The sequence below is a fragment of the Vulpes lagopus genome, chromosome 8, assembly GCF_018345385.1.
Source record: "Vulpes lagopus strain Blue_001 chromosome 8, ASM1834538v1, whole genome shotgun sequence".
In the NCBI taxonomy this organism is placed as follows: Eukaryota; Metazoa; Chordata; class Mammalia; order Carnivora; family Canidae; genus Vulpes; species Vulpes lagopus.
In genome coordinates this window covers 119,071,880-119,096,056 of record NC_054831.1, presented here as the reverse complement: position 1 = coordinate 119,096,056, position 24,177 = coordinate 119,071,880, and the positions used below count along the sequence as shown (strand labels likewise).

Below are 24,177 nucleotides of genomic sequence, written 5' to 3'. Positions count from 1 at the left end.
GGGGGGGGCAACATTTCCCAGCCTATGTTATAAGGTCAATGTCACCATGATAAAACAAGTCAGACAAAAAAAGGAAAATGACAGAATCCTTCATGAACATAGATGCAAAACTCAACAAAAATATTAACCAACTCCAAGAGGATAAAGTTTATTCCTAGAATGCAAGGGTGGATAAACAACCAAAAAATAATTCATGTAACATACCACATTCGGGAATGAAAGATAAAAACCACACAATCATCAATAAACACAGAAAAAAACCCATTCATGGCAAACTCTTAAACTTAGAATAGAAGTCAATCTGATAAAGGACATCTATGAAAAATCTACAGTGTAAAAGAGTAACACTTTATCCTCAAGATCAGGAACAAGGCAAGGATGTGTGCTCTTGTCTATTGTATTTAACACTGTACTGGAAGTTCTAGACAATTAAAAACAAGAAAAAGAAATAAAAGGCATCCAGACTGAAAACTCCTTTATTCACAAGTGACATGATCCTATATATAGAACGTCCTCTAAGGAATCTACCCAAACCTACAAGTAAGTCTGGTAAATTTGCAGAATATAAGATCAATACACAAAAATCAACTGCATTTCTATGAACGAGTAATAAACATCTAAAACCAAACCTACAGTACAATTCCATAATTGAATACAGCACAAGAAAAATAAGATATGTAAGAACAAATTTAACAGAAGATGTGTAGGACCTATACACTGAAAAACTCGACACTTTGCTGGGGAAAATGGTGCCTGCTTAAAAAGATGAACTTCCACCTCGGGCAACAACACAAAATTAACTCAAAATAGACGATAGATTTAAATGTAAAACAGTAGAATTTTTAGAATAAAACTCATGAGAAAATCTCTAAGAGCCTGAGTTGGGGAAAGATTCTATACCAGAAAACATGATACACTGGACCCTATCAAAATTAAAAACTACTGGGCTTCAAAAGACAGTATTTAAAAAATGAAAAGACACGCAAAAACCAGAGGAAAATACATGCAAAGCAAGTATCTAATGAAGGACTTGTAGCCAGGAATATAAAAATAACTCCTACAACTCAATAATAAGACAACCCAAACTTTTGAATGGGCAAAAAATTATGAGCAGACATTTCGCCAAAGATATATAATTAATAATCTCTTGAAAATGATGCTAAACATCATTAGTCATGAGGGAAATGGAAACTAAAACCACAATGACATACCATTTCAAGTCCACTAGAATAGCTATATTAAATAAGAAAAGAATAATGTTGGTGAAGATGCACAAGTTGGAGACCTCACATACTTCTGATGGGAATATAAAATGGTGCACCACATGGAAAACAATGGCATTTTCTCAAAAAGTTTAACATAAAACTGAAACACAATTCAGCAATTTTACTACTAGAGAAATAAAAACGTGTGTCCAAAGAAAGACTTGCATGAAATGTTCATAGCCACCTTATTTCTAATAGTCAAAACCTATAACCAACAAAAATCCTTCAAATGCCAATGGTTAGCCAAAATGTGGTATATATCCATAAAGACAACAATTCAGCAATAAAATGAAACAAACTGCTGACACATGTAAGATCATGAATGAAATCTCAAAAAGATGAGAATGCAGTGAGGAAGGAGACCATATTATGAGAAGGGAAAGAAGCCAAACAAAAGAGATCTCATAATGTATGTATGGTTCCACTTAAATGAAATGTTCAGAAAAAAAGGTATATTTAAAAACAGGAAGTAGATGAGTGGCTGACTGGGGCTAAAAGCCTAAATGCAGATTAACTGTAACCGGTCTTGAGAAATCTCAGTGACAGAATGAAAATATTCTAAAGCCGATTTATGGTGATGGTCGCACAATTCAGAAAGTTTACTAAAAATCACTGAATTGTAAGCCTGAAGCAGGTAAATTTTATAATATGTAAAATATAACTCAATAGAATTTTTCTTAAAAAAAGAAGTTTTGGTCCTTAAACAATGAGTAATAGAAAAAGCATTTAAGAGTCTTAAGTAGGTACCGACAAGTGATTCTTGAATAATAAGAAAAAAAATAAGCTAACTAAGCAGGTCACTGATCATTTTGAGCGTATACTAACATACATGTGACTTCGGGGAAGAAGTATGGAAAAGATATAAGGGAAGAAAGCTCCACACTGGGAAAACAAGAGAGTATATATATAGGCTGTATGTGCATTTATACACTTGCTAGCTATGTGGTTATTACAAAAGGCATGAGAGCATGCGGAGTTTAAGCTTCCCTGAGAACAGAGTTCTTCCCATAGAATGGAGTTATGAGAGAATTTAACACAATGAATGCATGCACAGCATGGCTGTGAGTGATCTGAGAACTAATGGCCGGTGTCGGCAGTGCAGCAGTATTACTAGCAGAAACTATATTGGGTATGGTCCAATATACATTTGGTAGAGAAATATTCAGTTTTGTGCACCAAAAATGTCCTTAGGGCCTCTGTACTGACACGGTTAGAAACCAATTCCCCTACCTATATTTTCTCTAGGATAGTATTAAAGCACACAAGAACCCTTCTGTCAAGGAAACAGACTGAGCAGAGGTAAAGTTCCTCAGGAATGACATGTATGACTTACACAGTACACTCAGCAATGGAAGTCCAATGCAAACAAATTCAACTAAACTGCTTAAATGGGGCAGATTGTTGTTTTTTCTTTTTTTAAATTCATGAGAGACACAGAGACATAGGCAGAGGGAGAAGCAGGCTCCCTACAGGGAAGTCCCAATGTGGGACTCCATCCCAGGATGCCAGGATCATGCCCTGAGCTGAAGGCAGATGCTCAACCACTGAGCCACCCAGGCGCCGCTGAGGTAAATTGTTTTTAAAAGGGAAGATAGGTTAAAAAGAAAACCAGGGAGAGAGCAAGAGTCATTAAAATGAGAAATAATCTGCACCAACCATTATTTCCTCCTTCACAGGGGAAACATGAATTAAGAAGGAAGTCTATTTCACTGCATTGCTGATACACTGGAAAGAAGAAAGGCACCACGCATGCAAGTATTGTTTCCAGCATCTAGTTTAGGGGTTGACGAACTACAGCCCACAGACAAATCTGGCCTGCCACCTATTTTTCTAAATAAGGTTTGACCACATGATGGCTACACATTCATTTACATTTTGTCTGTGGCCGCTTCTGTACTTCACAGCAGAACTGAATACTTACTACAGAGACCATCTGACTTGCAAGCCTAAAATATTTATTACCTGGCTTTTGACCATATCCCACCCTCCCCCCCCAAAAAAAGATTCCAAGATTTAGTTGATTTACTATGAATGTCAGTATGAGCTGACACAGTTCCAAAGTTTAAATACAGGAATTAAAAGGTAAGATTTCTGAATCTGACAATGCACTGGTTTAAAAGATACCCTGGGCATATCATGTGACAGGATGTACACCGAAGGTGTGGGCTTTGGAGCCAAAGATGTTTGATGTTAAATCTTTTCAGATAATAATTAGGCCTCAGCAGGGTTTTAGGCAATTTCCTCACTTCTGTATCATGGGCAAAATACCTACACATGCCAGTTGTATGTACAGCACCCAAAACCATTATTAATAGCTGGCAATAACTACTCAGTAAGCGTTAGCTCCTTCTATCAACATACTAAACTGAGACTTTCATTTACCCCTAACAATTTACATTAACCCTGTCTTTAAAAGCCACGCATTCTGTCACTTAGAAACATTGCTGTGCAATGTACCCCATTGCCTTATCTGTCCAACATGGGTTTACCAATCTGGAGTGGCCTGACAACTTCTCTAAAGTAACATCTATCTATAAACTGAGACAATGAGTTCCACAAAGACAGCTCTGACCTTTTAAGATTTCAGAATACACACACACGCTCACGCAAATGTGTATGTACATATGTAGATACACAGTGTTGCCTTAAAGCCATCTCTCCAACTCAGAGATAGCACTCTTAGTCCTAAAATAATACCTCTACTATCTGTGCTATCCCCTTCAAGATTTCTTTGATTTTTATACATCACTTCCCAGTCTTTGTCTTTCTAAATGAAAGCACACTATTCATGTCTAGTCAGTCCTTATTTCAGAACCCAAAAAGCCACTTTTAATCTTCCTGGTTAAAAACTAAAACAGTCCACGTATACTATGAGCCTTGAAAGACAATGATGCCGTCATTGTAGGTTCATCAACTGTACCAAAGGTACCACTGCAGATTCATCAACTCTACCAAAGGTAGCACTCCAGTGGGGGTGTTGCTAGTGGAAGAGCCTGCACATGTGCAGCCAGAGGGTACAGGGTCTCTATGCTGTCTCCTCAAATTTGCTATAAACCTAAAACTGCTCTTAAAAAATATAATAATGCCTTTAATTTAAAAAACAATAATAATGGAGAATTAAAAATAAAAACCAAACAACCTTCTGGGGAAAGTGGCCATACATGATGATTTCTAGGACACTGCCAGATTCAGTCTGTCATCACAGAGGTCACTGTGAACAGCACCCCCACCCACTTGCAAATGTGTCCTTGGTTGCACCATAAATCATATGGTCGCTCTACTACAATGCCTCAATTTTCCTAATCTAAGAAATATATAAGTATTTCAAAATGCAAACTTGATAAATAACTGAGGGAAGGAAGTATGGACCACCTTCCAACTCTTGAAAGACTTAGGAATCCACCACCCAAAGGTTGTCAGTCTCCTCTCATTCTTATAGCCTGCTATTTATAATTCTCTTTTCCTTCCTCATTTTAGGATCTAGATGGTAACATTTTTAAATCCCCACACATAATAACCACCTAAACATATAGCTGAGAAATAAACATCTATACTCATTAGCACACTAGGTAGTTTATACCCAAAAAAAAAATTTTTTTTTAAGAATCTGGCAAATTTTTTAAATAAAACGTTTAATGTGGAAAAGTAAGATCTTAAGCATATATAGGGAGAGGGAGTCTGAAAAATACAGTAAAGTATTAATTGTGGTATTTCAGTGGTGACATTAGGTGAACACATTCTTTGTCTATGTCTCTGTGTTTTCCAACTTTCCTGAAAATGAATCTCTACTGGGTTTATAATGAAAGACTCCCACGTGTAGCCAAAGAACAAGATGTTCAGACTGAAGCTGAAGTGAATATACAGGGGATGCACCCAAACTTGATTAAATCCAAAACTGCTATGCTCTCTAGGTACAGCCTAAATAACATGAGGCACTTAAGGAAGGCACAGAACACCCAGGACACTCCTGGGATAAAGGGGTTGTCCTTTGCTTACGCAAAGTACTTGTAATGTCATCAGTGGCAAGAGATTTCTAGAGTTCAAGGTGGTGTTAGAGTAATGGTTCTTACCCAGGTTTAAGCTTGAAGAGGATCCATGTGAAGAGAGGGAAGGAGGTGGTGTCTGTGAATGTCCTGGTCCCTGACTAGGGAGAGGCATGCCCACGGGTCCAGGAGAGGAGGAAAAGCTAAGGCCGTTATAAAAACTGTGTCCAATGGGGGTCAAGCTGCTCGATGTCCTCTTATAAAGGTCACTGCTGCCAGTCAGGGAGTCACGGCGGGAGCCACTGCCAGTGTTGGAGTTTGCAACTAAAATGGAATTAAAACAATGCAGATAAGAAAAGGCCTGTTCTTTGAAGAACAAGCCCAGTGACCTGTTCCTAACACTTTGATCCAGACTCCTTACCACCGCAAATTTGTCAGCAGAGACAGCCTAACTGTTCATGTGGCAGTTCTAGGGCAGGTAAAGTAATAAAGAGGACATGGCTCAGGTTAACATGAAACTTTTGTTCAAACCATCACACGAATGCTAAATTTACCTTCCTTTGGTGTCACATATTATGGGGTGGGGATGGGTTAAAAAGCTCGGACGGCCACATAAGCTATGGAAAAGGTGAAAGAAAATGGGCTAGAAAGAATGCCTTTCATCAACCCAAAGGTTCCAGGAGAAAAATGGAGTACAGAAAAAAGATTTGTAAATGGGGTATTTCCCCACTGCACAAGACTTATATATGAAAGCCTGTTTTCTCAATGGGTTCAATCAAGAGTTATCACTAGCCCCCGATTCCAATTTAAGATTCTCTCTCTCAAACATGCCCTTCTGTTCTGAGATCATGTTGTTTTACAAACACTGCAATTATCCCACCATTTTCCTTCCTACTTTCGTGCTTTTTCCTCCCATCAGAATGTTAAAAATATCTTGGTCTAATGTCCTTCTTTCCACTTTTCCATAATATCCACCTTAATTCTTCTCAAAAGACTGGAGCAAAACCACTACTCATTAAGGCCTGCAGATTGTGGGGTACACTACCCTATGGTCTTCGGTTAAGTCCTCCTCCCTCAGTTTTTAACATCCACATTTCTACACTTCCCTCCACATTCTTCCCAATGCCTTCAAAATAATCTCCCCTGGTTTTCTGATCCCTGAAACAAATCAACTATGAGAGTATAAATAAGTAGCAATATGAGCATAAACCTGAAATCAGCCCCAACTGTAAAACTTGATTTTAACAGTCCGTCATCTCAAAGATATATATGTGGGACGGCCAGATTCCCACGGGGCTCGGTCCAGATCTGCCTAGGGTAACTGTCCAGGGTTCCATGCATCGTCAGTGTTCCATAAAGATTGCAAAAATAACAAAAATTCAGTCTTAACAGCACATAAGTCTGATTTCTACCTGCTGTTCCAAACCCTCCGAGGGCTGATCCCAGGGTGGCGCCGAGAGAACTGCTACTTCCAAATCCCAAGGATGTGTTGGCAGGCTGGGCAGAGCCCTGGGAGAAGAGGGAGCTGCTCTGTGAATTGCTGCTCAGAGAGTTGTTGCCATAGAAGGAGCTGGATGCCAGGCTGTTACTGGGCTGCTGCTGGGGCTGGGGCTGGGGCTGCTGGGTTCCTAAAGGGCGAAATGGTCCATTTGTTGTTCCAGCAAGACCACCGGCTGCTCCATTTGCTGAAGCTGCGGCCGCCGCAACAGCTACGAAGAAGAAAGCAAAGCATTGGGCTGGGAAAAGTGCTGGCCACATCCCCCAGCCTCCGCGCTAGCCTTCCAGAAACACTGTCACGCGCTCCTAGCTTCGAAAAGCAGACACGAGCCTTGTAAAGAACTACACGAATCTGCCTTTGAGCCCTCCATCTGAGGCTTCTATTTTCTACTTCTGCTTCCAATTTGAAGTCAAAATACCATGGAAGCCAAATTCACTACAGTGGTAGCTTTAAAGAGTCTGAAGTTTAAAATAGGTACAGATGTCAAATGTAGCCATTTTAAATAAGACTACTTCCTAAAATCTGAAGTTCCACAAATAACAACGTTGAGGACTTTTCCAGAACCACTGTCAGCAACGTACTCAAGCCCCTAGAATTCCTGAACATCTTGCTCTTTTAGATATTCCCGCTATTGTTCCTAATTTATATTCCTTTTATATATATATATATACACACACATATGCGCATATATAAAGCTTAAAAGAAAAACCTATTCCACCCTTGCATCAAAACATATTGCTCTGCCACTTCTCACTACTCCCTCCACCCCAACCCCTCTGTAAAGCAAAAAACAAAAACCAACATCAAAAAGGACAAAAAACAAAAACAACAAAAACAATATTATCTTAAAATAATGACATGGATTTCTGTGACATTAGCCTTGGACTTCTGCCAACGATGCCATTTTGTGTGAATAATCCAACTTCCTATGTTCACGGTGGAGCAGGTCCTTGCTGCTAACCAGCTGGTACATGGCTGTCAACAGAATCTATCGAGGTCACTTGCTGCTTCTGATTTTCTCTTTGAAATATTACAGGGCAGAATTGCTATATTGAGAACTGTCAAATAAAGTACATTTCAACATATTGTAAGAATATCATTTGTCGCCGCCTTTGGATCGCTGACAGGAGTTCGCAAAGATGGAAGCTTACCTGCTTGTGCAGCCGAGGAACTGATAATGACTGGGGCGGGAGCTACCAGCCGAACAGGAGCGCCAAGACCATTTCTCGCTCCTGCATTCACCACAAGGGCGCCGGTTTGGTCATAGTAAGCAGCAGGAGCCAAGACCGGGTAACCTGGGAATATTAAGCCACATACAAGTATATGTGAAACTAACAGTATCTACTAAACAGTTGCATATTATATTATAATAGTCACCGACTCAACTGTGGGGACAGACAAGACGTAGATTTCTCTCCTGGCTTCACCACCTAGATAGCTGTATGACTCTGCATCGCTGAGCATCCATTTCTTCAATGAAGATTATAATAATATCTGCCTCATAAAGTTCTTGTGATAATTAAAGGATGAATGAGACAGATCTAGGATGGTATCTGGCACAATAGGGAGCAGTATTATTTACCATCTGCTAAGTGTTAGAAAGGGAACTCAGAGAGACAGGAACACCCATGCTCTTCAAAGTGCTAACCAAGGGTATCACCAGAAATCATACACTGACAATTTTTTATAGTCAAGAAAACTTGACTACAAAAGTAACAGAGGGTACAAATGATTACAACAATCATAGTACTTTCACACCTCATAACAGCCTCAGCACAGATATCCTGCAAGTTAGCACGTAAAACCTAGACACACTTCAAATAATAGGATCTTTCATCACCATATAAGATGGAATCTCCAAATCCTATTAAGCAATAGGAGAAATTATAGGTGACTTCCCAATAAAATCTGAATGCTTAGTAACTAATACAATAAACGATGCATGGTAAAGTTACTCAGTGAATTCATTAAATAGATCAATTAATTTGGCTTTGCTCCACAATCAGTAAGAACCCATACATTTATGCTGAGATCTCATAAGGACCTGTTTCAAAGGAAGAAGTACAAATTACTTCCAACCCATGCAAAGAATAGGACCAGGTGACAGTGAGCCAAGAATAATGTATATTCAGGATAAATAACAATCACAGGCAGGCAGCCACAAAGCGCCTCTGCTGTTGGCTCAGGAGAAATCCTAGAAAAATAAGGGATGGCCCCATCAAGGAACACTAGAACTTCCTAATAATATTTTTCAAAGACAGGAGCATAAAGACTAAGGCCTCTGAGGGATGCTAAAGTAGCCTGGCCACTCTTCCTATCATTTCTAATCCTAGGAGAGAAAACAGATCATCACCAAAGGAAAAAATGACGTATTCTAAGCAATGTGTAGAGAGATACATGAAAGACGAAGACTGGCTCAGAACAATTAGGTGCTCTCATCAACGAACTATGGTCTAAGTGAGGGCAAGTGTATGTCATCCTTGCCAGTCCCCAAATATAATTACAAGCTCAAAGAACTGCCTGTTCTCCTCACAATCTCCCCCAACAAGTAGACTGTGTTTTTCCCTCCAAGTAGTAGGAACAACAGTGCAGCCTCACCTGGCATGCCTGCAGCCAGTCCTTGTCCAAAAGCAAGGGCAGAATTCACTGCTGCAGCTGCCACCAGAGGATCTGTTTGCTGTCCCTGCTGGTTCTGATTTGGGGTCAAAGGACGCTGGCTGGCTCCTCCACGGAGAACCTGGGAGACAGAAATAAATCAATTGCTTTCTTCTCACTGAAAATACCTAAGACCCACTGTGTGCTAAAGCTTGGCCAACTTTAAAAACTCATAGTTGTAAACCATTTTTCCTACAATTTTATATGGCATGGCTATTAGGATAAAATTTCAATCAGTAACATTTCATTTAGTGAAGTTTAATTCTACCATTCTTACACATTACTACCTGTTAAGCAGCCAAAAGCATAAAAAATATATTTCATTAATCAAATGCATAATGAATACCATTTGGCAGGTACTAGAGATAAAGCAATGAATAAAAGAGACAAAGCCCCTGCCCTCTTGAAGCTTTTGTTCTAGTCAATGAGGCAGAAAATAAAAGGTAACTCTATAAAATGTCAGTGCTCTGACAAAAGGTGGGTGATGGAGGATTCTGATGGAATAGGGAGGGGAGATTAGGAAAAACATGAGCAATTTACCCACAGTTAGATTAAAATATCTGTGTCTAAAGGGGGGACAAACCCACCTGAGTCTATATTTTTTTTAATGGAATATAAGAACACCTTCTCTACCCTCTAACACTATTCCCATTCAACAAGGCCCGATTGGCCCCAAATGAGCTCACAAGATTTGATTTAGGAGGCTTCTGACCTGTTTCTATTTCTCCTCTCATAAATTCCAGAATAGACAGCAATCTAAATGGAGATGAGTGTCAGGAACACTGCCTTTTCGGTACAGAATACCATTTCTGTCACTGTGCTGAAGGATCTACTTTTATTTTATTTTATTTTTATTTTTATTTTTATTTTATTTATGATAGTCAGAGAGAGAGAGAGAGAGGCAGAGACACAGGCAGAGGGAGAAGCAGGCTCCATGCACCAGGAGCCCGACGTGGGATTCGATCCCAGGTCTCCAGGATCGCGCCCTGGGCCAAAGGCAGGCGCTAAACTGCTGCGCCACCCAGGGATCCCAGGATCTACTTTTATTAAGGAAACATGGGTATCCAAATGCTGGTAATCATTCTTATTCTGAATGCTCTGAATAATCTAATCCACATGATCTATATACTCCAGCAAGTAAAAATGCCAAGAAAGTTCTCATCAGATCACTTTTACTATCACTCTGCTCTTTATAAAAGTTAGACATATGGTCAGGAACCTGGGTACAGATTATTCTTGGTACTATCTGGTAAAAAAAATGTTAAAGAGAAACACCACTAATAATCAACTATTTATTAAATGAGAATAAGGGAAACAACACTGTCCACACTGGCAAGAAGAGATGTGTAGACACTTAGTTGACTCCAAGTTTCTTATTTCCTTATCTGTAAAAGTCGTGAGGGAAACAGCTGACCTTGCAGATCTGTTGGGAGTATTGATGTCTGCAAGGCACAATACCTAGTACCCAGGAGGCAATCAATAACCCACAACTAATTACTATCAAAATATTTATTTGTTTGTGACTTAAAGAATCTAATGGACTTTACATGAAGAGAAGTGCTTCAATCCACGTAGACAGAAGAGTCTGGGGAGGCTGCCAAAGTGAGTGTTTTTATACCAAGACTTAGAAGATGTCTAACCAATGACCCAGAAGGGCTCTTATTCTAGGAAAAGTAAATAGCATGTTTAAGAACAAATAAAACATATATGCAAACATCATTTCCACAGGGCATATAACCAGGTATGTGTGTGGTTAGGAGCTGTATACAAGGTCAGGGGTCAGGGGAAGGACAAGGTGCCTGAAGAGGGAGCCAGGCCAGACTACTAGGCCCAGGTTTAATGAGAAGAGCAATGGTTTCCTTCTTGTCCATGGTCTAGAAATCTGTGTGGGACCCTGACAATTAATCAAAGTTCTTAAGTCAGCTGCCAATATTCATGTATTTTCATTTCATCAATGGCTATCAAGTCTGGATTTTGTGGAAATAAATACGTAGAATCTTACAAGTAACAGTTTAATCAAATAAAATCAACAAAAATGACTGAATATCTGTTTGTAAAACCCTATTCTCAGAGTCTGCTTACTATTTAACTTTATGAGGCAAAAGCTGTTAAATTCAAATTTATTTTCAAAGACATTGTTTTAAATACAGCATTTGAGATCTACCAATACTTAACACGCAAGTATATGGCTCAGTGGGGATATTTTAATTAATAACCATTCATCCTTCTATAGTTCATCATGCTTGATGAAAATTATCATCTACACAGTCTCCCCCAGTCTGGAAAGTTCAGAAGTCATTCTAAATGCTTCTCTATCAAAATGCCATATCTAACACCAAATCACCACCAAGTCTGCCAACAGGTACTGGGCTTCAACCCAACACCCAGGAAGTTTTTCTTTAGCAAACATTTTGAAATAGAAAAGAACAAAATTTTTGTCAGATGTCAAAGGAACCTCCAAAACGGATGAAAATGAATCACAAGATGGAGCGGCTGGTATGTCACTGACTGTGCTCAAAGTTCCAGCAATTAGGTGTTAAACAGTTACCATGCCTAACACATAACAAATGTTCTGTTTTCTGATAAAAATGTCAAAGCCAAAAGGTCAAAAGCAAACTTTAAAAAGTGCCTCTCATTTCATGACTATGACAAAGCAGCTCACCAAGAAAATCATATTTTCCTAAAACAAATGAAACCAAAAACTGATAAAAACAACACTGGAACTAAAATATGGCTGCTTATTACAAAGGAATGCCAGTAACCTTTCCTCAATAGAGTTTATAATTGTGGATGACAGAAAACTCTGAAATGTAAATGATTACAATGCCCATTTTATGGCTAAGGATAGAGCTTCTCTATATTTTCTATATTCATTCAATTTGCCCTTAGGTGCAATCAGTCAGTGGTTAGAACAAAGATCAGACCTCGGGTTTTCTCTAACTCCAAACACCACAATATGGTCAGAAAATAATACAAGTTGTCAAATTATAGATTTCTGTTCAAATCTTAACAACTTACTATCTTTGTGACGCTGGGCACAGAAATTCCATTTCCTCAATCTTATGAAGGGAAGTCACATAATTTATCAGAATTAGAAAAAATAAAAGTAATTATAGGTAGAGCACTTAGCTTTAAACAAAAAGCTTTCAATAATTACTTACTATTTTTCCTGTGCACTCTAATAGAACTAATTTTAAAAACACAGCAATTACATCTGTCTACCAAATCCACAATTATATGGCAGCCATTTAAACACAAAGAGCGCCACACAAATAAATACTGACTATCCACAAAGAGTAAGTTATTAAATGTATTAATAGGGATCACTCTATGTCAACAAATTATCTGCTAAATTCTCTCACATGTCTGGTAATAAGAATTATATCTACTGCAAAGAAAATCGTGCATTAGCTTCAAAAATTTCTCTTATTCTAAAATTGCTGACCCAGGATAAGTTGACTAAAATTTCAAAACCTGTGTTTTTTCTCTAATTTAGCAGAATCTAAAAATTAAACATATATTTTCTTAGCGGGACTAGTAAAAACCAAAGCATTCTTGTTTGTATCCTGTCACATGTACATATACGAGCATGGTGTGTTGTCTCAAAGACAGCTTTAATGTGTCAATGTGTATCAAAGCCTAAATGTTCATTGTATTTGCTGGAAAAAGACACCATTTCTCAGAATTTATTCCATGGAAATAATCATACATTTATGCAAAGGGTATCAGTCTACTTTGTAACATCAAAATATTGCTAAATTAAATATCAAATAATGGTAAACTGGTGAAAATAAAGTATGGGATGCTCTCTGACAGATTTAAAGATAGATAGTAACTATTTCTAAAAAGCAATAAATAAGGACACTTGGGTGGCTCAGCAGTTCAGTGCCCACCTTCCGCCCAGGGCGTGATCCTGGAGTCCCGGGATCCAGGCCCACATCAGGTTCCCTTCATGGAACCTGCTTTTCTCTCTCTGCCTATGTCTCTGTCTCTGTCTCTCTCTCATGAATAAATAAATAAAATCTTTTATTTTTTTTATTTTTTTTTTTTAATTTATTTATGATAGTCACAGAGAGAGAGAGAGAGAGAGAGGCAGAGACACAGGCGGAGGGAGAAGCAGGCTCCATGCACCAGGAGCCTGATGTGGGATTCGATCCCGGGTCTCCAGGATTGCGCCCTGGGCCAAAGGCAGGCGCCAAACCGCTGCGCCACCCAGGGATCCCAATAAAATCTTTTAAAAAAGCAAAAACAAAAAAAGGGATGGAGGTCATTTTATTAAAAAAAAAAAAAAAAGACACTAAATAGGGACACCTGGGTAGTTCAGTGGTTGAACATCTGCCTTGGGCTCAGGGTGTGATCCCGAGGTCCTGGAATGGAGTCCCACATTGGGATCCTTGCAAGGAGCCTGCTTCTCCCTCTGCCTATGCTTCTGCCTCTTTCTGTCTCTCTCATGAATAAATAAATAAAATCTTTTTTTTTTTTTTTTAGCACTAAATAACATGGAAAACTGTAAAAATCATAGAAACTCAAAACTATGTGGACAGCATAACCCCAATTTTATCAGAAACTGAATAATAAAGCTAGAATGACAATACCACCCATTAATATTGTTTTATCCTGACATGAGGATTTTTTTCCTTTGAGTTTTCCAATTCACCACAATTTTCAGCAATTAACAGGTGTTTTTCTACCAAGCAGGAGAAAATGGTCTATTCAAAATAAAAGGGCATACTTAATTTTCAGTTAATTATTCTTTCCCAACTCTTTAAAAAGCTCTTATTACTCTAAATTAAAATAGTCCAAATAGGTTTAAAGATTTATATCCAGTTCAGTTGATGTTCTCAATAAGCAGTATAGAAAATGAGCCTCTGCTTCCATGGCAAGCAGCCTGCAGGAGAGGTAGAGGTGACCTGAGAACAGTGCTCGGAAGGCAGCAATGGCATTCCATAGTTATGGCAGAAAAGTAGCTTTTATTAGCAGAATGAGTACTCACTTTACCACTTGTTAACCATGTACCCTTAACCAGACGGACCATCCTCTATGCACTTTTCTCCTGATCTCATGATCTTACCTAGTTACACAGACCAAGAACCTGATCATAAAAGACAGTCGGTAAGCCCCATTAAGTCTGAGCCTGGACTCAGGTAACACACACCAGAGGTTTGGACCTCGCGGATCCACAGCCATTTCTCTATCAGGAGCAACATTACCTTTTAATCATACATGATGACTAAAATTCACTTACGGTAAATTCTGTTTACATTTACCTGCTGCTGCCCTTGCTGAGCCTGTGGGGTAGTCTGCTGATTTGCAGAATTAGTTGCTGCCGCAGCAGCAGCTGCTTGCTGCTGGAAAAGACTGGCTGGGTAGACTCCCCAGGGAGTGACTCCATAATACTGGTGAGGGACCACAGCCGGGCCTAAAAATAGCAAGAGAAAGGTAAGGCAAGTTTAGACAAGTCAGAATCATCTTAGGGTTTTTGAAGACTACAACAGACTCAGCAGATCCTACAGTAAAACAGTAAGAATATACTGATTCATTCTAGCTGATCGTGAATTCTGTTTTTGAAAAATAGAAAATATTTTTATATTTTTATGTCTTCTGAAGTCAGTAATTTACTCCAGGCCTAAGTGAAGAAGCCAGTAAAGGATAAAACATTAAAGATATCACAACTTATGGAAGTTGTAAGGTGATGAGCTTGAGAACAGACGGAGGAATTGGCCTTGGTCAGGAAGAAGGCAAAGGCCTGTGCTTCCCCTAAGAAAGGATATGGGACACAAAGTTTGCTGTCTGAAGGGAAGTAAATGGAGAGTCTGTGTGCATCAAGTGAAGGAAGAGAACAAAAGATTAAGCTGTGCCCTCCTCTCAATGGTAAGGATAGTACCGGAGGTGATTGATGGGGACAGGGGCCCTGATGCTTCATTAACTCTGGAAGCAGGAAAATCCATCAGTCTTCCACAACATAACCCAGGAACTCCACTGAACCTCCACTGCTCAATTTCTAAGAGGCTTGGTCTTCTTATCTCTGTGTTAGAAGTCATTCAACACTACATTCAGACACTGATATATGAAATTTGGAGTTTAAGTCAATGCTGAAAAGAAACAGAAGCAAAATTTTATAGACCTGCTGAGTATCCTAAATAAAACCAAGCATTCTGCTTCAGTCTCAATGATCTGTTCACCTTCTTTGGCAACAAGCTCTCGCTACAGTCTCTGCCATACACAGTAGACAACACAGAGGTAACATAGCCATGCAGATGGCAGCCTGGGTGCAGCAGAATCTACACCACAGAACTCTCTGAAGATGGCAGCAACAAACATCAAGGCTTCATTCTGCCAACCAAGACAAGGGCCCAAACTCAGCCCTTCATATCTGCTGAAACACATCTCCAATGATAAGTTTCTTAAAACACAGAGGTTAAAATATCTACAATTTGACTGAATAATAATATTGCCTTTATATGGAGCTCCAAAGACCTATTTCAAATGTGTCTTTTCTGACACGGTAGCTAATCCTGCAGAAACACAGGTTTCATTAAGTCAACATAAATTGGAACATGTATTTTGTTTCCAGTTTCAAGCTTCTAAGATACAAACAAGTCCAACTACATCACTGCCCAATACTGCTCTGACATATCGGATTAGGCATTTTCTGTGCCTGTGGGCCTATTAGCCAAAATCAAGCAGCTCTGTTCGTTAAGTTTGCCCACAGTGAAATACCATGTGGATGCAAAATAAAGATGTTGCTTAGGGAAGCTAGGTTACAGTAGAAGCTAATTTTTTTTATAATAAGCAAAGGGGTAAAAATTTTTTTAACTCCTCAGACCCTGAGGAGTCTAAGAATTGTTATCTCCAAATTAGAGTGGGGAGCCTCTAAACCCACCTGATTGGTGGGTTTACAAAGTGGGGTGGTCTTGGGCATTTACAGAAGAGAATGGAAGAGAAAACAACACAATGGAGACCTAACCTATGCCCTAGTTTCTTCACCTGCAAATAAATGGGTATGATAGGGGTAAGGGTGTTGCCACATCCATGGGGAAAGCCTGGGCTGCAACCTGCAATGACAGACCCAAGGCTCTGCCACAAGTTCAGAAAACCACCTTCAACTATGCACAGACTGTTGCTACCATAAATATTTATATAATCCTCTAAATTTTCTCAACTAGTATTTCTACTACTTTCCCTGGTCACATGGCCTCTGACTACACTTAGGAAAATACCCCCAGGGTGCATTGTCAATTGAGCTTGACTCATCAGGATGCCTGCTTCAATTCTTCTGTGATGAACACCCCATAAGCATATGCAGTTTCACAGTTTGGGTGGTTAACATTACTGGTTCTATGTGAAAGCACTGAAGTCTTTTTCAGTTTGGCTCAGCACATGGATATAAAGAGCAAGACTCTTATCTTCAAACTATGATCTCAGGGAGGACAAGTGTGTCATTCCTAAAACACTTCTTTGTTTTAAATAACATAGTATGTTAGCAGAGGAAAGAAAGTAGAGAAAAGACAATTCAATATAGTATGGGCATCGTACACTGTAGTGACGTGCATGAATGGACTTGAGTTAGGCCTGGTTCAAACTCCAACTCTGTAATATTTAAGTAGTGTGAACTCAAAAAAAGACAGTTCTCGGGCAGCCCAGGTGGCTCAGCGGTTTAGCACCGCCTTCGGCCCAGGGCCTGATCCTGAAGACCCAGGATCGAGTCCCACATAGGGCTCCCTGAGTGGAGCCTGCTTCTCCCGCTGCCTGTGTCTCTGCCTCTCTCTCTCTCATGAATAAATAAATTTTTAAAAATCTAAAAAAAAAAAAAAAAAGTTCTCTGTGACCTAATTCCTAATCTATAAAACCATCATCTGGGGTACATGGATGAGTGAGTTGCTTAAGCATCTGACTCTGTTTCAGCTCGGGTCATGGGTCGGGCTCTATGCTCAGAGTAGAGTCTGCTTGAGATTTTCTCTCTCTCTCTCTCTGCCCCTACCCCCGCTCATGCATGAGTCCTTTCCTTCTAAAATTAAATAAATAAAATCTAAAAACAAAAACAAAAACAAACTACAAAAACCACAACCCATCATCCAACAACTCATATGAAAGAAAAGCACTCAGCACATTGCTTGGTAAATAGTTAATAACGGCCAAATAAATACTAATGGTAGTTAGCAAAGATCATTCTGCTAGGAAGAGCTTTCTATTTCTAGAAAAAAGAGGCATACAGGAACCATACTACATATGCTCCCACCACAATACACACCAAAATGTGAACAATTCCAAAGAAAATAGTAAGAAATTCTATATTGTGTCTGAGTTCACAATGGCAACTGTGCTCCAGAGTCACATAACAGGAAAGCCTGCTTTTGAAAGAGTTCAATCTCAAGGAAAACAAAACCACTCCTGTATATACCCATGAGCAAATAAATGCAAAATAACAGTAGTAATAGAGAAGGAATTGGGGGTCAGCAAGGGAAGGATTTCTAGGTGGTGACAATGCCAGCTAAGGAGATTCCCAGGCAAAGACTGGGAAGAGTTTACTACAGAGGACTAAGGAGACAGTGTCCAAAGACACAGAGGCCTAAGCCAGCATGGTGTCTGCAGTATGCTAAAATCAGTTTAGCACTACTAGAATGTATGGTGTGAGTCAGTGAGAGCCAATCTGGAAGGGGAGAAAGTGGCATACATGTTGTGACATTCACATACACGTCAAAGAGAGATCAATCCCTATACGTAATAGGTCCCAATCCTCACTAATTCTAAGAATGCCAAGGCAGCTCCTTGAAAATAGCGATTCCAGGGAACAACACACCATCACCCAATTAGGATGGAATAATCAGTTATGTCAGATAACTTGGAGTGCTATTTGTGGGTAGATGAGACAGAAATCAGTGACAGGCTTCTTCTCTGAGAAAACACCAAATGGCAGATGATGCCGAGTGCTGCGGGTTTATTAAAGATAATACAGTATGAGGAAAAAAAGAAAGAAAAGAAATTAGTGAGGAATTTAAAGCAGAAAGGTGAAAAGGTAAGATCTGTGTTTAAAACAGTTTTGAGAACCCTTCGGGGGGTGGAAGTGGTAGGGGGTAAGGAAATTAGGATCCTGTAAGTGAGAACAGCTGCCAAAGTCTACGCAAAGAGCCTAAGAATCTGGACCATGGCAGACCACAGGAAGTAGGAAGACCTAGAAAAGGGGAAATTCCCCCAAACTATCTACTATCTATGAGCAACTGGTGGTTCCATGGATCATAAACACCCGTACTGGAAGCAGCTCATGAATTTGCCTTTGGATATGTTCAAGCCTGAGGACAGTGAAGGAGAACTATCTAGCTGGCAGGGAGAAGACAGCAGAAATCAGGAGAAAAATCTCCAACCGGAGACTTGGATTCAGGACAGAGTACAAAGAACGCATGCCAGCCACCATGACTTTATAGCAGGGGACAAAATCCCGCATGCAGAAGAACACCTCACCTAGTGTCGCCGCTGCAGCCAGTCCAGCTGTGTAGGGGTCCGTCCCCGGGGGAGCAGCACTGATGATGTATGGATTGGGGACAAACGCAGCGGGCGCTAAACCTGCTGAAAACACACCTGTCAGTAAAAACACACCCGACTAGGACTTCAGCCCTACCAAATACCTACACAGTTTGGCTACACAATCCAGGCTGCAGGTGAGGAAAAAAAGAAAAAAGACAAGACAAAGATAGGTTGAGAGGAAAGAGGACTTCTAAAAAGATAAAATAATCCCTATACTAAAGATCAGGGTGATATTTATCTATTGTTTTGCTTCTTTTTTTTTTTTTTTCGTTTTTGTTTTGTTTACCTTTGCTAACAATTTAAACTGTTAGGCAGTTTTAAATTTAGCACAATTTCTCAAAGACTATTAAAATTATAGCAGGCTAAAATAAAGCCATTTAAAAGACTTTGTAATGGGATGGAGGGAAGAATTTATCTCCACTTAAAACAATTTTCCTGGGACGCCTGGGGTGGCTCAGTGGTTCAGCGACTGCCTTTGGTTCAGTATATGATCCTTGGGTCCCGGGATCAAGTTCCACATCCGGCTCCTTGCAGGGAGCCTGCTTCTCCCTCTGCCTATGTCTCTGCATCTCTCATGAATAAATAAATAAAATCTTTAAAATAATAATAATAATAATAATAATAATAATAATAAGCAATTTTCCAAACCATTTTTCTCAAAATGTATGGTATTTATAAAGACTAGCATCTTCAATTATAAATTAAACCAGACCCAGGCAAAGGCCGTCATGCCTTGCCTTAATACATTTAGGTTGGAAGCTAGTCTTTTCTTCTACAGCATACCATAACCTTGATTAGTGATCTCCTTTCTAGTCATCCATATCATTTTGACACATTAAAAAAAAAAAATCTACACATACTTGTTTACACACATAGCGCTTTGTTTCAAAGAGAACTTTAAAAAGGTCCAGGACAGGGAGGGGATGGTCTAGGCAATAAGACAAAATATGTATACCAAAACACTAACACATGCTATAGGAAAAAGGCAAAGCTACTTTAAAAGCCAATAATTAAAAGAGAGTATGTCTTCAGACCTTCAATACATGCTGCTTGAATTTATAGGTACTACCTGCTACTTAATGAGAAGTTGACATATTCAATCTAGGCAACCCTAACAAGAACAAAACTATTCTTATGCCATCAATTTCATCCAATCTTCCCAACAGAGTTGATGCTAGTCACTACTGTAGTTAAGTACTTTAAACCCTAAGACAGCGAAGGCAGACCAATACCTGGACACTAAGAAATCTTATGAACTGAAGTCTAGAAGGTTGCCAAACATAAAGAATGTGGCAAAAGACAACTGGACAAGAGGAAGAGGCCATCTACTCTGAGGGATCTGTCTGGACGTTATTATAATCACTCTACACTAGGAGTTTCACAGCAGCTCACGCTCTTAACAAGGGAGGCCACACCTACAGCACAGGCACCACACACTCAAAGACTTACCGATGTGAGGTTGATGAGCCGCTGCCAGTGCATACTGCTGCTGCTGAGCAGCTGTCAACTGCTGGACAGCAAGTGCATTAGGTCTTTGGAACAGCTGAAGTAAGAAAAAGATGTGATGAGGTTAGAGAAACTGTCTCATGGAATAATTTTTAAAACTCTGCAGAGAAATTTCTATAAACCCTTGTTCAGAAATGACATTTTTAAACAAAAATGTTCTCACGTTCTACTCCATTCCTTTTTCGATGGTATCATGATGCTTCATAGTTCTGTTTTCCCTCTCCTCCTTTACCTCAGTTTGATGCACCCAGTTCCCATGTGCTGCCCACTATCTCACAGGTTAGATGTCTCCTGAACCACAGTCATACAAAATGCTGTAATGGCTATAAACAGGTCTAAGGGACCTACCTAATCCAAGGCACATTCAAAATTAAATCTAAAAAATGACTTACACCCTAGTGCTGTAACTACTCTTCAGCTCTTTTGAGAACCCAAACTTTGAATTAATCCTCACCTACTCACATTTTGGCAAGGAAAATGAAAAGTGTTCATTTTGCCCTCTGGCTGCTCTTCCCAGGGAAATGACAGTGGATACCTTCCTCAAATAGTGGCTTATCATAATGCATAAATTAGACAGCTGCCAACTTTGGGGGGCCCTCTGGTTTCCTAGGATACCTATTCTTTATGTGTAGGAAACCAAACAACAGAAATACAGCTGCTCCTAACAAAACCTGGATTATGAGCTCACACCTAGCACACTTCTTAGTTCACAAGAACAGGAAAGGAATGCAAAGGTCCTGACACTAAGAATATGCCAAAATTCTATCTTAATACAAGGTCAATCATTCACTCATTCATCCAACAAATATTACAAAATCAATACCTGCTAGGCACTGTGCAAGGGACTAGGGATGCAACACTGAGTAAGGCAGCAACACATTTTAGCATAAATAGTACTGATGCAAAGGGGTTCTTGATTGCCTTGACATGCCACCTTCCAGAGAGTCATACTGAAAACGTCTTCATCTGCTGATGTCAGATAGCATATTTACTGAAGAGGCACCTCTCTACAAAGGACCTTCAACATCCCAACCTGCTCTTTCTACAGTTCTTAACAGCTCAGCCAACATCATTGCATGATCAATAATGGACACTACAGATCTTAAATAATAGGTTTCCTCATAAAGAGACCTGTTTTAGACATTAAAAGATAATGTCATCCCACCAAGTCAGCTTCATTATCATCAGAGCTGGGCTGCAATGGTATCTTAGGTGGTGGAAAGATTTTATATAAGTAGGTGGATTTTAAATATAAAGAAAACAAAAGGTGAGTATTTCAGACATACTGACCAACTTCATCTGTTACCTCTCTTTGAAGAGAAGTATTCCTCTTTCTAAAAACCAGAGTAAAATTGGCCTTTGCCTTTAAAGAATGAAAGTAAATCAAAAGTGACTGTAAAGATTTCAAAAATACTTTTGAGTTTTATTTTCAAAGGTTAAACAAAAAAGAAACTTCATTATGATGCTGGTAAAAAGACAAGCACTCCTTTACATTCAATGATTAAATATCAAGTGTTTAAAAGCAATACTGGGATTTATAGACAAACCTACCAAAACAACTATTCGCTGAAGGACAACAGCCAGTCAGTACTATCAGCTAACTGTGATCCTGTGATTTTTCTAAGTTGTTTTTCATATGGCTGTCTTATCTAAAGGACAGTATCCCACAGTATTCCTACCAACAAGAAGCAGTTCACCCAACAGGGGCAGCCACAAGGAAGAAAACATTACAGTAAAATAGTGAAAAGTTGTTTCTAAGTTTTTTCCAAGGTTGTAAAAATACCTCATAGTTTCACTTGGATATCTACTGTGTCTTCAATGGGTCTCTGGAATTTTTCTAGCCTCAAACCCTTTGAAATATTTAACATCGCAGACACTGCTCATGCTAGCTTCTTCCCTCTACACTTCTTTGCCATGCTGCAAAGAAAATAATTCATTCAACAAACATATTTTGAGCACCTGTTACTTAGCGAGGCACTGTGACATGGAGCTAGGGAAATAAAGATGGTGTGTCCAGAATAGAACTCTTGAAATGATCTTATTCACCAAAAGAGTGGTCACTGCCATGCTATCTGACTCATCCTCACTTCATAGGTTTTTAACTCATTAAATGTTATGTGTGCTATACCCATAAATATCCAGTGTGTGTAAATACTAGCCATTCTGCATAACATCAATTTGTGGTTCTCACCACCACTTACACTTTGAGAAGTGGAAACCATTACTTTTAACTAAAAACATACTGGTCCTACAAGAGCTCCCACATATTCTGTGTTTGAGTTGATTGATAGCTCAGTGATTATGGTGAATAGAGAAGGAATTGTTTTCTTGAATGCTTTTTGCAGTAAACAATTAACAAAAGTAAATTATCATCTACAGCAAGCAGATTTGATTATAGCATAGATTACAGCAATTCTGGCACATTCTCTTTATGTAAATGGCTCAATATTAACTGGAAATACAGGGTATTCAAAAACAAAATTGGATAATTGGCAAGTAATGGATTCCAAAGGATCCTGAAAAACTCATACAAATGCCATCTGCTGGGCAAAGCACTGAGCTCTGTTAACATTTTCATCATTTTCAGAAAGCAAGCCAATGATAACTGAGGAACACAATACTGTGAGATTTGGAGAGAATGCTTGTTTTAAGGTTGGTATAATGATAAATGTGCTACTACTGATTACAATGTCCTCAGAATTCTTAAGTTGTTCAAGAAACTGAATACAAGGGAAAATATTTCAACTATTTCAAGCTCATGAAGGTTCCTAATAAAAAACACTGAAGGCATAATTTGGGAACTACACAAGCAAGCTGATTTGACTCCCTTCTCTGTCACTACATGACTTTAGAAAAGATACCCTGCAGTTTTTATTGCAGAAAGGGGCAGTCAAAAACACCCAGCATAGTGCTAAGTGATAAAAGATAGCTACTACTATGATTATGTTATCAATAATACTTCTTGGCATAAAAACGGCTGTTGAGTTTTCAGAATGTGGAGGAATACCTAAATATGGAGCTGATATATGTGAAAGACTACCCTCCTTCCTCACCAAAATAAAATGTCTGGCAAGCCCTGGATTTTGACCAGTTGAAGGCTGTATACACAGGGGATAAGTGTGCAGACTCTGGGGCCTGAAAGCCTGGATTCATATCTCAGCTCTGATGCAGACTACATGACACGGAGTAAAGTGAACCTCTCTCACTCTCTTCCTCTCTTGAGAAGGGAGGATAAAGACATGGCTAACTCATAAGGTTGCTGGAAGCATTAAAATTAACACATGTAAAAGCGCTAGGAACAGTCCTTTATGTGTGTTCTTTCTGATGAATGGGGGGGGAGTACCCCCATATAGGCATGGCCCTTCTGTGAGTACCTCTGACAGATCCTCCCCCAACAAGGCAGCTCAGGATGAGGAAAGCAGAGGGCAAAATTCCTGGGAGTGAATGTTAAAGTCAAAAATCCCACTGAGTTCATGAGCACCAACTGCTGTCAACAGGGTCACAAATATAACAGGGAAGGAAGAAAAACCTTCTTTATTTTATAGTGGAAAAATACGTTTTACTATATACTCCATGCAGAGAAAGCCACAAATGCAACTGAATTTGCAGGTGAGACAACCCCATATATCAAAAGGCTTTGTGTTTCTAGTACTGGGTCCAAAGGACACAGCCCAGAGCTAGACACACTGGAACACAGATGTTCCCATCACTTGTAGTAGATGACTTTCAGTAATTCTCTTAGCTTCAT

The 24,177-nt window shown here is 39.3% G+C and overlaps 1 protein-coding gene and 1 non-coding gene across 11 annotated transcripts in view; both read right to left on the bottom strand.

Moving 5' to 3' along the window:
* Window positions 1-24,177, bottom strand: part of PUM1 (pumilio RNA binding family member 1) — a 135,342-nt gene that overhangs the window by 27,701 nt on the left and 83,464 nt on the right. For 4 of the 10 annotated variants that reach the window (XM_041764859.1, XM_041764867.1, XM_041764860.1 and 1 more), the window contains 7 exons: window positions 20,373-20,466; window positions 18,861-18,977; window positions 14,669-14,820; window positions 9,345-9,483; window positions 7,898-8,041; window positions 6,661-6,957; window positions 5,336-5,572 (listed from right to left, as the gene is read on the bottom strand). In XM_041764859.1, coding sequence (XP_041620793.1) covers window positions 5,336-5,572; window positions 6,661-6,957; window positions 7,898-8,041; window positions 9,345-9,483; window positions 14,669-14,820; window positions 18,861-18,977; window positions 20,373-20,466 — 1,180 coding nt within the window. The remainder of the gene's footprint in view (window positions 1-5,335; window positions 5,573-6,660; window positions 6,958-7,897; window positions 8,042-9,344; window positions 9,484-14,668; window positions 14,821-18,860; window positions 18,978-20,372; window positions 20,467-24,177) is intronic. The other 6 variants (XM_041764868.1, XM_041764862.1, XM_041764863.1 and 3 more) reach the window with 3 other exon arrangements.
* LOC121498361 lies at window positions 9,157-9,234 on the bottom strand. Its single transcript, XR_005989741.1, has one exon. It is a non-coding gene; the product is annotated as a small nucleolar RNA SNORD103/SNORD85 (small nucleolar RNA).